The sequence below is a fragment of the Pan troglodytes genome, chromosome 6 (assembly GCF_028858775.2).
Source record: "Pan troglodytes isolate AG18354 chromosome 6, NHGRI_mPanTro3-v2.0_pri, whole genome shotgun sequence".
NCBI classification, from domain to species: Eukaryota; Metazoa; Chordata; class Mammalia; order Primates; family Hominidae; genus Pan; species Pan troglodytes.
In genome coordinates, this window is record NC_072404.2 from 73160497 (window position 1) to 73174986 (window position 14490).

At 57.3% G+C, this 14490-nt stretch overlaps 1 protein-coding gene across 1 annotated transcript; it reads left to right on the plus strand.

Annotated features, from left to right (window-relative positions):
• Positions 1 to 4229: 4229 nt before the first annotated feature.
• LOC100608861 (equilibrative nucleoside transporter 4-like) lies at positions 4230 to 10904 on the plus strand. Its single transcript, XM_016958723.4, has 5 exons — positions 4230 to 4546; positions 6327 to 6465; positions 6589 to 6776; positions 7769 to 8009; positions 10140 to 10904. The coding sequence occupies exons 1-5, from the start codon at positions 4298 to 4300 to the stop codon at positions 10280 to 10282; spliced, it is 960 nt and encodes a 319-aa protein (XP_016814212.3). The 5' UTR covers positions 4230 to 4297; the 3' UTR covers positions 10283 to 10904.
• The last annotated feature ends 3586 nt before the right edge of the window (positions 10905 to 14490 follow it).

Sequence of the window (14490 nt, forward strand, 5' to 3'; positions counted from 1 at the left end):
TGACAGCCATTTGGCTGGCAGTAGCTCCTGGGAGGTGTGTTTCTCCACTGTACACACACAATGGTGCTCTCCAGCCGTCTTCCTGCAGTGACCCACACATCCACACTAATGACTGCTGCTGGATTCCATGGTTATCTTTTCAGCAACATCAATTTCATAAGGTTGAGTTTTTTTTTTTTAATGTAATAAGTGTTACATTTAAAGACAAATGTGTAGGCACAGTGGCTCACACCTATAATCCCAACACTTTGGGAGACCAAGGCAGGATCACTTGAGGCCAGGAGTTCGAGACCAGCCTGGCCTTCGTGGCAAAACCCTGTCTGTACTAAAAATACAAAAATTAGCCAGGCGAGGTGGCACCTGCCTGTGATCCCAGCTACTTGGGAGGCTGAGGCAGGAGAATCACTTGAACCCAGGAGGCAAAGGTTGCAGTAAGCCGAGATCGTGCCACTGCACCCCAGCCTGAGCGAGAGTAACATACAGTAAAAATAAAGACTAAACAACCAATATCTTGAGAGCTGAGGGATTTTTGTGTGTTTGTTTTGAAGCTTGTTTATTTTTGACAGGAGTGGGAAGAGGGGAAGATCTTATAAGTAAAAAGGGCATTAAGTTTGAAATCAGAAGACTGGATTAAGGCATGGCTCTATCACGCATTTTGGGATGCTCAGGCTGGGAGTGGTGGCTCACACCTGCAATCCCGGCACTTTGGGAAACTGAGGCAGGAGGACTGCTTGAGGCCAACAGTTTGAGACCAGCCTGGGCAACACAGAGAGAACACTTCACTTTTTGTGGATGAATATCTTTTTTTTTTTTTTTTTTGGAGACGGGGTCTAATTTTGTTGCCCAGGCTGGAGTGTAGTGGCGTGATCCCAGCTCACTTCAACCTCCGCTTCCCGGGTTCACGTGATCCTCCTGCCTCAGCTTCCTGAGTAGCTGGGATTACAGGGGCCCATCACTGTGACCAGCTAATTTTTGCATGTTGGCCAGGCTGGTCTCAAACTCCTGACCTCAGTTGATCCTCCCACCTCAGCCTCCCAAAGTGCAGGGAGCCACCTCTTCCAAAGAGCTGGGAGCTCACATGCGTGAGCCATTGTGCTTGGCCAACCTCTTGTAAGTTTTCAATAGGATTGTGTGCAAATGCCTATAATTAGGTCTAGCACTCAATGGGCACAGAACATGCTATGACTGTTCTAAGGCATACTGCCCGCACAGTGTCGAGTCCAAAACCTCACTACAGCATGGTCTATTCACCACCACTGTTCCTCACCAAGCTCACAGTAAAAAGGATAATAGTAATTTGTGCACTGGGCTGCAGCAGGCTTTGGGGACCTGCGTGGGGGTGGGGGGTGCACCAGGAGACTAGCTGTCCCGTGGGTGCCTCCCCATGTGCTGCACAACAGGGTACCTGGCATGCCAGGTGGGAGGCACAGAGGGAGACAAGGATGTGGACTGCACAAGGGCCCCAGATCACCAAGGTGTGAATCAGAAAGACTGGACTTCAGATCATCTGTGGGGATGGTAACTGAGCCTTAAGAAGTGCTGTGTATTTTTTATTTCTGAGATGGATTTTCACTCTTGTCATCCAGGCTGAAGTGCAGTGGCATGATCTCAGCTCACTGCAGCCTCTGCCTCCCAGGTTCAAGCAATTCTTATGCCTCAGCCTCCTGAGTAGCTGAGATTACAGGCACATGCTAGCACATCCGCCTAATTTTTGGATTTTTAGTAGAAACAGGGTTTCGCCATGTTGCTGAGGCTGGTCTCGAACTCCTGACCTCAAGTGATCTGCTGGCCTTGGCCTACCAAAGTACTGGGATTACAGGCGTAAGCCACTGCGCCTGGCCAAGAAGTGCTGTGTATTTTGAAATAAAAAAGGCTCATCCCTCCAGTGTACCACAGGGGCCTGGCCATGCCCATGTGGTAGGCAAGTCCATGCCACACAAAGCCAAGAGCCTGGGTATGTTTTTGGCAGACCAGGGTTTGATTTCCAGCTCCAACATAAAACAGGTACTCTGCCTGAGCCATTGAATCAACCTCTCTGGGCCTCAGTTTTTTCATCTGCAAAGTGGGGCGATACATCTTGGTTGCTGTCAAGATCAAAGCCGTGGTGGCCGTTGGAAAACAGCGAAGGAGTCGCTGCCTCACCAGCTCCAGTTCTCAGACGCGGAAACCCACCAAGCCACTTGGAACCTGGCCCCTGGCCCTTCCTAGTGATATGATAAAATCCAGCATTGTGCACTGGGGCTGGGGGCCACATGGTTGATGGAAAGAATATGTGCTTTGATGGAAAGACAGACTTATGTTTGAATCTTAGTTCCAGCACACACTGGCTGGGTGACTGGGAGGCAGGTTATTTAAATACTGAAGCATTTGGCTGGGCACAGTGGCTAACACCTGTAAATACCAGTACTTTGGGAGGCCAAGGCAGACAGATCACCTGAGGTCAGGAGTTCGAGACCAGCCTGGTCAACATGGTGAAACCCTGTCTCTACTGAAGATACAAACATTAGCCAGGCATGGTGGCACATGCCTGTAATTCCAGCTACTTGGGAGGGTGAGGCAGGAGAATGGTGTGAACCCAGGAGGCAGAGGTTGCAGTGAGCTGAGATCACACCACTGCACTCCAGCCTGGGCGACAGAGCAAGACTCTGTCACAAATATATATATATATATATACTGAAGCCTTGGTCTCTTCGTCTATTAAGTGAGGTTAGTAACTCCCTCCTTGTTAAGCGGTTGTGATTATAAACATGAGAACTTCCTACATCAAGTATCTGACACAGTCTGGATAGAAACCAAGTCAACATCACAAACCTTCACTAATAAATCCAAAGTCAGCACCTTTCTTTCCACCACACCATAGGTTATTCTCTGTCGTGATCAAACCAAGCAGGAAGCCAAGATGTGGAAAGTCCTGGAGGACCAGGACACTTAAGCAACATTTAAGATGCTGCTGGCTCTTCTTTACATGACAGATCTCCCCCAGCCCCCCATTCTTCCTTCTGTGCCTGGACCGGCCCGGGGTCAGTGCTGCCCAGGCAGGAAGCGGAAGCCCAGGTCAAGACCCACGTGGGCCTGGCTCGTTTCTCCCCTTGGGGGCGTTCTGCAACCCTCTGCCTGGTGCTGAGGTCGACCAGACGCCCCGGAGCTTCCAGACTCCCATCTGGGAGGTCCTGGTTCCTGTCGCTGCCTGGTAGATTTTGTGGTGTGGCTGAGCCAGAGTGGGTGCAGAATTGTGTCGGCACACTGATGTCGCGTGGTTTATGGAGCCAAGGGCCCCGCAGAAAAGACGTGCTCAGAGCCCTGCCCACCCTCACGGGGTGGCCCACCATGGCCCTGACCCACCCTGCCTCACACCGGGCAGTGGCTCATGGCCATACGAAGAAAACACCCACAGCCTGCCCACCCCAAGGCCCTCCCTCCCAGCCTCGTGACCCTAATCGCGGCTTCCAGCACCTCAAACATGACCACTGAGCTCACAGCAGCCCCCGGCCAGGAACACCTGTCCCCAGGCTGCACTCCCGGCCCTGTCCTGCAGACCTCCGCGTCAAAGGCCCCCAACGGGACAGGGGTCCTCTAACTGCCCCCCGCCTCTGCGCGCCCTCTGTTCCATTCCTTTTTGCCCCCTGCCTGAGACACGCACAATCTTGTTGCATCCATCCTCTTCCCACCCTGCGCCCGTGTGTCATCGTGGCCCTACTGCGTCCTCAGAGCAGGAGGGTGCAGCGACACGGCAGGCACTGGGTAAATGCCCCATGGTAGGGGTGTGTGAGCGGCGTCGGGGTGGGGCTGCTGTGAGGGGCAGCTCCTGTGGGCAGCTCCTCTTGTGGCTGGGGCGGAGCTGGGGGCACCCGGAGTTGGGGCGGGAGAGACGGGACTCAGGACTTAGAGGGAGCGGAAGGGGGCGGGGCTGGGAAGGGAGGTGGGGCGGGGAGCTGGGGGAGCGGGTGGGATGGCGCTGTGTGGGGCCAAGCTGAGTCGGGGGGTGGGATGCAGCTGGGCGTGGCTGAGTGGGGGCGGAGCTGAGTGGGGGGCAGGATGCAGCTGGGCCACTCATTGTAGGAATTGCTGGAAGGGGCTGGTGGAGCAGGTCTGGTTGTGGGAGTCGGGTGGTGGCAGTGGGCGGGGCCGGCGGTGATGGGAGGGGCCTGTGGGTGGGGGCAGGGCCGGTGGTGGAGGGCGGGGCCGGCGGGGAGGGGTCTGTGTGTGGGCGGGGCTGGGGCGGGGCGGGGCGGTGCAGGGAGCTGGGCGGATCGGGCCCCCGGCCCACTTTGCACGCTCCCCAGGCACGGCGGGCGTGATGATCTCTCTGAGCCGCATCCTCACGAAGCTACTGCTGCCCGACGAGTGCGCCAGCACGCTCATCTTCTTCCTGGTGTCGGTGGCGCTGGAGCTGCTGTGCTTCCTGCTGCACCTGTTAGTGCGGCGCAGCCGCTTCGTGCTCTTCTATACCACACGGCCGCGCGACAGCCGCTGGGGCAGGCCAGGCCCGGGCAGGGGCTCTGGCTACCGCGTGCACCACGACGTTGTCGCCGGGGACGTCCACTTCGTAAGTGCGCACCGCCCACCTCCGTTCCCTCCACTGTCCCCACCGCGACGTCGGGAAGTACCTGGGGCCCAGCTCCTCCCCTGCATCCCAGGCTGCGGCCTTCTGCTGTGGTGGAGAATCCTTCCCGCCAGCCCCCTTTATTCTGTGGACTCAGGTGTGGGTTCTTAGTGGCACCCCACGTCTCGTGGCCTAAGGTCCCACTCCACCCGCATCTGTGGTCCGGGGATCTGCCCAGCTGCTGTGTCCCACGGCGTGGGGCGTGCATGGCCCCTGTCCTCAGTGACACCCCACATGATGTCCACTAAAGTTTCCATCCCTGGGACAGCCCACGTTCGTTCTGAGGGTCTCAGCCCTCCTGGCTGCGCCAACCCACGTTGGAGAGTCCTCCTGCAGACTCAGCCTGGCAGCAAACTCTCTAGGAAGCTCACACCCTTTCTCCCTAGACACGGGACGCCAGGAGGGAAGTCAGGGCTCAGGGATAACCCTGGGTTCCCTGAGGGGGTTTGGCGGGGCCCCCAGAATTTCCCACAGAAGTCACCACCCAGGAAAGGGAGTGGTCTCCCAGGTGGGGATAGGCAGGCGGAGAGGGAGGGCCAGGGGCTTGGTTCTGTGGCCCCCGGCTCTGCTGGGCTTCCCTGTCACAGCACAGAGGCACTGCCCCTACGGGGTCCCCAGCACAGACAGCCCCTGCAGGGAGGTGCCCTATCCCACCATCCCTGGGCAGGCAGCCGTCCTTGGGGGGCTGGGGTGCCCTCTTGTGGCAGCAGTGCTGCACAGCCCCCCAGGCTCAGGGCCCGCAGCTGTACAGGCTTGGGGACACCTGCAGGGTGAGGTCAGGAGTGCCAGGCCATGCAGAGGCGGGTCGAGGGAGCCATTGGTCCTCATTCCTGAGGGTCCGGAACCAGAACAGTCATGCAGGTCTTGATCCAGTGAGTCACCTGGGCACTTGGCTGGGGACACTGAAGTAAGCCAGAAACATCATCCCCAGGGAAGCCCCCAGACCCAGAGAGGGGCCCAGGATGGAAGGGGACAAGCCAGGGCAGGGGTGTGTCCCTCTCATGGTCAGGGAGGTTCCCTGAAGGACGTTTGGGCTAAGACCTGACCCACAGGAAGGGTGTTGGGGCAGAGGGAAAAGTGTGTGCAGTGGCTCAGAGGCTGGGAGGAGCTCCGTTGGGTTTGGAGGAGGGGAGAAGCAAAGGGGTCATGGGGGACTAGATGCTCTTGTTGGTTTGGTCAGAAGCTGGTAGAGGGTTCACAGGAGTGATGAAATGGAATTTGCTGCATCAGAAGTGTGAGAGAGAGCCAGGCCCAGTGGCTCACAGCTGCAATCCCAGCTATACAGGAGGCCAAGCTGGGAGGATCGCTTGAGCCCAAGAGTTTGAGATCAGCCTGGGCAACATAGCAAGACCCTGTGTCTACAAAAAAGAAAACGGCAAAAAAATTGGCCTGGGTGATGGCGCATGGCTGTAGTCCCCACTACTTGGGAGGCTGAGGTGGGAGGATTGCCTGAGCCCAGAAAGTTGAGGCTGCAGTGAGCTGTGACTGCACCACTGCACTCCAGCCTGGGCAACAGAGCAAGACCCTCTCTCTAAAACAAAAAAGAAATGTGAAGTGAGAGACCTTGATAAATTGGGGGAGGGGTGTCTGAACACAGTAGGCACCACCTGAATGTCAGCACCAGCCCCAGTGCGGCTCTTCTTCTGATTGGGCCTGGATTCCTGGCCCGTGTCTCCTGTCCTCCCCTCCACTCCAACCCCATCCCACTCCGTCCTCCCTCCAGGAGCACCCAGCCCCGGCCCTGGCCCCCGACGGGTCCCCAAAGGACAGCCCAGCCCACGAGGTGACCAGCAGCAGCGGGGCCTACATGCGCTTTCATGTGCCGTGGCCAAGGGTCCAGCGCAGCTGGCCCACCTTCAGAGGTGAGTGCGGGGGGGTCCCTCTGCAGCCCTGGCGCTGGCACCCAGGCAGGGGGTGAGGGGGTGGGGGAGGCAGGCAGGGGCCCTCGTGGGTGCTGCCTCTGACCCCCGCCCGCCACCCCCCAGCCCTGTTTCTGCATCACTACGTGGTGGCGTGGGTGATCTGGGCCGACATGCTCCCCATCGCCGTGACCTACTTCATGACGCTGTGCCTGTTCCCCGGCCTCGAGTCTGAGATCCGCCACTGCATCCTGGGCGAGTGGCTGCCCATCCTCATCATGGCTGTGTTCAACCTGTCAGACTTCGTGGGTAAGGTGGGCTGCCTGCCCTGCCCGGTGTCGGGGGACACCATGGGGTGGGGGTGACGGGGAGGCCCTGGCCCATCTGGGAAGGGTTCTGAGTGAAGGATGCATGTGGCTCCCAGGTGGAAAGGGCAAGAGCCATGCAGTGGCACCATCCCGGACAGTGTCCTCTGGAGGGCGGCCCCGGCCTGATCCCACTGGGGCACTCTGGAGTGTCAGCTGCATCTCAGAGGACAGGCGTGGCCCTCACCCTCTCGCCTCACGGTCACAGGTCCCCCGGGGATCAGCACAGGAGGATGCCCCAGAGGGGACCCAGAGATGGCAGGGACACTCAGAAATGGCTCAAAGAAATGGCCAGGTGCAGTGGCTTATGCCTGTAATCCCAGCACTTTGGGAGGCCAGAGATGGGTAGATCACTTGAGGCCAGGAGTTCGAGACCAGCCTTGCCAAGGTGGTGAAACCCCGTGTCTACTGAAAATACAAAAATTAAATGGAAGTGGTGGAGTGTGCCTGTAGTCCCAGCTACTCGGGAAGCTGAGGCAGGAGAATCGCTTGAACCCAGGAGGTGGAGGGTGTAGTGAGCCGAGATCGTGCCACTGCACTCCAGCCTGGGTGACAGCACGAGACTCTGTCTCAAAAAACAAGCAAGCAAACAAAAAAAATCACTCAGCCAGCCATGGTGGTGAGTGCCTATGGTCCCAGCTACTCGGGAGGCTGAGGTGGGAGGATGGCTTGAGCCCAGGAGTTTGAGGCTGCAGTGAGCCACAATCGTGTCACTGCACTCCAGCTTGGGGGATAGACCGATACCCTGACTCTAAGGGAAAAAAATGTAAGTGGAATTTGGGGGGTTTTAGAGGGGTGATCCGGAGAAGGGCAGGGGTGCAGGCTGAGCTGGACACACCCAGGAGTGTTTAGGGATGGGGATGTGGCTGGAGGCTGTCGGGGGTGTGAGGGGAGTGGGGCTGTGGCCGGGACAGGGCGCCCACGTGCCTGGCTCTCTGCAGATCCTGGCAGCCCTGCCCGTGGACTGGCAGGGCACCCACCTGCTGGCCTGCTCCTGCCTGCGTGTGGTCTTCATCCCCCTCTTCATCCTGTGCGTCTACCCCAGCGGCATGCCCGCCCTCCGCCACCCCGCCTGGCCCTGCATTTTCTCACTGCTCATGGTCATCAGCAACGGCTACTTTGGCAGCGTGCCCATGATCCTGGCGGCAGGCAAAGTGAGCCCCAAGCAGCGGGAGCTGGCAGGTGAGGCCCGCGGGACATGGGGGTGGGGGCGTCCTCCCAGCAGCGCAACGCCCCCCTCGTGAGGAAACCCAGGCCAGACCGCAAGAAGGTGCATTTGGGCTCCGGAGGTTCAGAACAGTCAATGTCTGGGAGGCCGTAGGTGTGGGGACATTCTCAGCCACTTCATTCACTCATTTATTCGTTCGTTCATCCCACAACTACTTGGTGAGCCCCTCCTGTGGACCAAGTGCTTTTCAAGGCACTGGGGCCATAGTGGCGACAAAACGGCGCTCCCCGTGCTGTGGGACTGACTGTCCAGATGTGGAGGCAGCCCAGGCTGGGCACAGTGGCTCGTACCTGCAATCCCAGCACTTTGGAAGGGCAAAGTGGGCGGATCACTTGAGCCCAGGAGTTAAAGACCGGCCTGGGCAACACAGTGAGAGCCTCTCCTCTCTACAAAAATGTTTAAAAAATTAGCTGGATATGGTAGCATGTGCCTGTGGTCCCAGCTACTCGGGAGGCTGAGATGGGAGGATCACTTGAGCCCAGGAGTTTGAGGTTGCAGCTGTGATCACGCCACTGCACTCCAGCCTGGGTGACAGAGCAAGATCCTGTCTGAAAAAAAAAAAGATCCCAGATCGGCGTGACTGGTTGAATGGCAGTAAGTCCTATGGGGAAAAATAAAGCAAAGAAACAGGAGTGATGGGATGGGAGAGTCAGGCTCAGGAGCCAGCAGTGTAAATGGAGCAATCTGGGAAGACCTCACTGAGGAGTTGACTTTTGAGCAAAGACCTGGAGGAGGTAGCAAGGGAGACAGCCACGTGAGGATGCAAGGGAAAGGCATCCAGGAAGAGGGAACAGCATGTGCAAAGATCCTGTGGCACTGAGGCCAGGGGATGGAGCAGAAGGGGAACGGGGTTTGATGGTTGATAAAGCATTCCTCCAGCTGCCATGGGCATGGAGGTGAGTGAGGAGCTACTTCACCAGTCCAGGCCCTTGAGAACGGGGCTCAGACCCGGAGGAGGTTGACGTGGCACTGGGAGGTGCCGGATTCCAGGTCTTGTTTGGACGGCAGCCCACAGGACTGGCTGGCTGATGGGTTGAGAGGTAGGGTGTGAGAGAGGGAAGGGGGCTCCAGGTTTGGTGTCCACTGCTCAAGGCAAGAAGGCTGGCCCTGGCACAGACTGGGATGGGAAGGGGCCTCGCGGGGAGGGGTTGGGGTTGGGTTTGGGATTTGGTACATTCGAGGTGCCCATCGGACATCCCAAATTGTCCCTGATAGGGAGGAAGCCGTAGGTCGGAGAGTGGAGATTTTTTTTTCTTTTTAGATGGAGTCTTGCTCTGTTCCCCAGGCTGGAGTGCGGTGGCACGATCTCAGCTCACTGCAACCTCTGCCTCGCAGGTTCAAGCAATTCTCATGCCTCAGCCTCCTGAGTAGCTGGGATTATGGATGCCCACCACCATACCTGGCTAATTTTTGTATTTTTAGTAGAGGTGAGAGTTCACCATCTTGGCCAGGCTGGTCTCGAACTCCTAACCTCAGGTGATCTGCCTGCCTCAGCCTCCCAAAGTGCTGGGATTACAGGTGTGAGCCACCATACCTGGTTGAGACTGGAGATTAAAACGGGGAGGGTTGGGGCCAGGCACACTGGCTCAGGACAGTGTTTTGGGAGGCCAAGGTAGGACTATCGCTTGGGACCAGCCTGGGCAGTATAGCAAGACCGAGTCTCTACAAAAATTTTTTTTATGTTAGCCAGGCATGGTGGTGCATGCCTGTGGTCCCAGGTACTCGGGAGGCTGAGGTGGGAGGATCGCGTGAGCCCAGGAGGTCAAGGCTGCAGGAAGCTATGGTTGTACCACTGCACTCCAGTCTGGGCAACAGAGCAAGACCTTGTCTTTAAATTTTAAAAATGGGGGCTTGGGGGACTCAGAGAAGCAGGCAAGGCCTGGAGTGCATAGCAGATGGCCACGGGAAGAAGAAATGAGGAAGGACAGGATCCGGAAAGGGTGCTCCCAGGAGGAGCAATGGGGCAGCGGGTCCTGGAGGGGCGGCACGGTTCATGCGGGTGTCACCGCACCTCACACTGGAGCAGCCATGGCCACCAGGTGGCTGCCCTGGCCCTGCTCCCCTCAGGCTAGTGTTGTCCACAGGGAACACCATGACCGTGTCCTACATGTCAGGGCTGACACTGGGGTCCGCCGTGGCCTACTGCACCTACAGCCTCACCCGCGATGCCCATGGCAGCTGCCTGCACGCCTCCACCGCCAATGGCTCCATCCTCGCAGGCCTCTGAGCCAGCCCCGCCCACTGCCAGGGACGCCGAGGGCCTGACCAGGGGCCCCGAGGCCTGAGGGCCCCTCCCCTGTCCTCACCTCAGTGCCTGCGGGGCCCTGAGCCTCCCCCTGTGCCAGCAGCACCACTCCCTCAGGGTCCAGCCATCCCCGACCCTGGACTGAAGTTCTGCAAAGTCCTTCGAGGACCTGAACACGTTACTGCGACCCGGGGCTCTGGCCAGCACTGCGTTCTGTGTTTGGTCTCATACCTGTGTCTACCTTCCATCTGTGTCCAGCAGCCCCAGCTCCAGCCCAGCTAGCACTCTGCAGGGTCACACGCACCGTGTCCCCACCCAGGACAGCGGACAGCCGCCAGAGTGTGCGCGCCCAGTGACTGCACCTCGGCCCTCATCACCCGCTGGCACTGATCGGGGCACCACCTGGCCCAGCCTCCACCAGGGACCCATCCTCATGAACCCTGGAGCCCTGAGAGGAGACGGGCAGCCCCCCACCTTGTCACCCTCAGGGCTTCCCCTTCTGTCTTCATTCTTAGAGACTGCTTCTCCCAAACAAAACGTGTTAGCCATGAAGGAGCCGGAGCCCTGGGTCCGAATGGACCCACCTGCGGTCTGCGTCAGCCTCTGGGAAACCACAGCGGTGATGCCAGCTGGGCACGTCAGGACTTCCCCACACAGCCACGCGATGCCACAGGTCAGGAGGCTGTGCCTGACTAGGGAGCCCTCCCATTGCCTTCCTGGCCCGGGATAGAAGAGGGGAGGTAAGTCTGGGGGCTACGAAGCTGGGCCCCCACACCCTGGCTGAAGTCGGCTTGACCTAGGTCTTGACCCTCATCCAGCAAGGGACCCGACAGACCCAAGGGTCCCTAGAACGTAGGGAGGGGCTGGGGGTCACTCCAGCCCAGGCCTCCCAGAACACCAGGCCCGTGTGGGTGGCACCCTGAGGTCAGGGGATCCTAAAGGTGTCCTTCCAGAGATGGCGTTTCCAGAGGGAGGACCGCCCACCCTTCCAGATCCCCGGCCCTGGCTGTGACTGCCCTGTTTCACCCCTGCTGTGTCCCATCACCCGTCTGTCCACTAACTGTACCGCACTGGCCATTAAAAGATGAAGGCAGACCACTGCACCGCCACCTGCAAGCAGAGTTTGTGCGTGGGCGGGGGCTGGGACTGCCATCTCGGGATCCCGGTGGAACTTGGGCCGCCCCGCATAAGCCGGTCCTCAGTCTTCCCATCTGTGAGGTGGGCCGGGTGGATCAGGGAGCAGGAGGGTGTCCTCACACCGGGTAGGCTTGGTTTGTGGGCAGGGCTGGGTGGTGGGGTGAGAGCTGGGAGCACTTGGGGTTTGTCGCTCACCTTGATGACCCCCCCAGTCTTCGTGAGGATCAGGGAGGATGGCCGCATGCAGCCCATTTGAAGGGGAAACGAAGCGGGCGCGGCTTGGCCCCTGCCCCTCGGGGACTGCACTGCATCCTAGGAGTGAGAGCCTCCTGGCCTCGAGCCTCATCCCTTTTGCTGATTTGTGCAATTTGGACAAAATCCTGCACTGTTCTGTGCCTCATTTCTTTCTTTCTTTCTTTTTTTTTTTTTTGAGACTGAGTCTTGCTCTTTCGCCCAGGCTGGAGTGCCGTGGCACGATCTTGGCTCACTGCAACCTCCGCCTCCCAGGTTCAAGCGATTCTCCTGCCTCAGCCTCTCAAGTAGCTGGGATTACAGGTACGCACCACCACACCTGGCTAATTTTTCTTGTAGAGACCGGGTTTCACCATGTTGGCCATGCTGGTCTCGAACTCCTGACCTCAAGTGATCCACCTGCCTCATCCTCCCAAAGTGTTGGGATTACAGGTGTGAGCCACTGTGCCTCATTTTTGTATTTTCTTTCTTTATGAGACAGGCTCTTGCTCTGTCACGGAGGCTGGAGTGCAGTGGTGCCATCATAGCTCACTGCAGCCTCCACCTCCTGGGCTCCGGTGATCCTCCCACCTCAGCCTCCCAAATAGCTGTGAATACAGGCGCGTGCCACCACGCCTGGCTAGATTCTTTTATTTTGTGCAGAGATGGGGTCTTGCTGTTGCCCAGACTGGTCTCAAAGTCTGGGCCTCAAGTGTTCCCCCTGCCTTGGCCTCCCAAAGTGCCAGGATTACAGGTATGAGTCACTGCGCCCGGCCTGTTCTGTCCTTAGCTTCTCCAAGGAATGGGGCTGGTCCAGGTTTTGATGTGGGTCCCTTAAAGGAGGGCACGAGGGCCACCTGTGCTGTAGCGGGCATCCTCCCGTGGGCCCAGGTGGGCAGCCACTTGGGCCAAGACTGCGCCAGGTGACACCAGAGCGTTTCCCAGAGCCCACGCCGGGCCCTTCCCTTGCCCGAGGCCGGCTGGCTGCCCTCCCTGGGTTACCCTCTTTGCAAAGCCCCGAATATCCTCTGCAGGCCACCCACACTAACCAGGTCGGTCACTGGGCAGCCAGACCCCCACCTATAGCTTCCCTAGGCCCCAGTGCAGAGATGCCATCCACCCCCATCTAGGTGAGGGCTTGGGGCCACTCTTAGCATTAGTATCATTTTCTTCTAGTATCATTTTGTGGTAGGCATGGCTGGGAATGTGCAGCTTTGCCTTTTTTTTTTTTTTTTTTTTTTTTTTTTGAGGAGTTTCGCTTTTGTTGCCCAGGCTGGAGTGCAATGGCTCGATTTCAGCTCACTGCAACCTCTGCCTCCCGGGTTCAAGCGATTCTCCTGCCTCAGCCTCCCGAGTAGCTAGGATTACAGGCATGTGCCACCATTCCCGGCGAATTTTGTGCTTTTAGTAGAGACGGGGTCTCTCCGTGTTGGTCAGGCTGGTCTTGAACTCCCGACCTCAGGTGATCCACCTGCCTCAGCCTCCCAAAGTGCTGGGATTACGGGCGTGAGCCACCATGCCTGGCATTGTTTTTTTGAGATGGAATCTCGTTCTGTCACCCCAGCTGGAGGGCAGTGGCACGATCTCAGGTCACTGTAACCTCTACCGTGGGTTCAAGCGATTCTCCTGCCTCAGCCTCCCAAGTAGCTGGGATTACAGGCACGCTCCACCACACCCGGCTAATTTTTTTGTATTTTTAGTAGAGATGGGGTTTCACCATATTGGCCAGGCTGGTCTCGAACTCCTGACCTCAAGTGATCCACCTGCCTTGGCCTCCCACAGTGCTGGGATTACAGGCGTCAGCTACCACGCCCAGCCAACTTTTAAATTTTTTCTCATGTAAATTTGTTCAATTTCTTTCTTTTTTTTTTTTTTTTGAGACAATCTCTGTCACCCCCAGGCCAGAGTGCAGTGGTGCAATCTCAACTCACTGCAACCTCCACCTGGCGGGTCCCAGTGATTCTCCCACCTCAGCCTCCCGAGTAGCTAGGATTACAGGTGTGGGCCACCACACCTGGCTAATTTTAGTATTTTTAGTAGAGACAGGGTTTCACCACATTGCTCAGGCTGGTCTTGAACTCCTGGCCTGAAGTGATCCTCCCGCCTCGGCCTCCTAAAGTGCTGGGATTACAGGTGTGAGCCACCGTGCCCGGCCGATTAGCTCATTTAGATGGCTGCATGTGGTCACTGCCCCTGCACGCGTGGCACCCAACTTCCAGTTGAATCCTGCTTCTTGGTGCCCTGATATGGCAGAATGCCCCCCAGACACCACCCCTACTCCAGCCCCTGAAATAAACCACTCCAGACAATTTTATTTTTCCAATTAAATCTTTTCTTTTTTTTAATGAAAAAAGATCACACAGAATTTGCCAACAAACAAAATTTCAAAAGAAACATAAAAAAAAACCCCAATAATTCCACCAAAAAACAAACCCAAAGTCTGGCTTTTCCTTCCCTCAAGATTGTCTGGTCGAGGCCTTGGTTTCCCTGGAAGGCTTGGGGCCTGGTTAAGTGCTTTCTGGGGCCCAAGCAGGGACCCTGGGCTCGGGCCGGCTCCTGCCTCTCCCTAACACTTCTCTATCCTGGGGGGTGAGTACAGTACAGTTGGCGGGGTGGGCGGGGGGTGTGCTGGAGACCGGGAGGCCGGTGAAGCCGTGCTAGACACTACAATCTAACAGGAAATAAAAAATAATATTCTGCATGTCAGAATGTGTGTTTTTTTAATAATTTCATAGCTATTTTTCACAGTTTTAAAAAGTTTATATACATTTATATATATTTATCTTTATATATATAATTAAAAAGTTGACTCCATTTAAAGG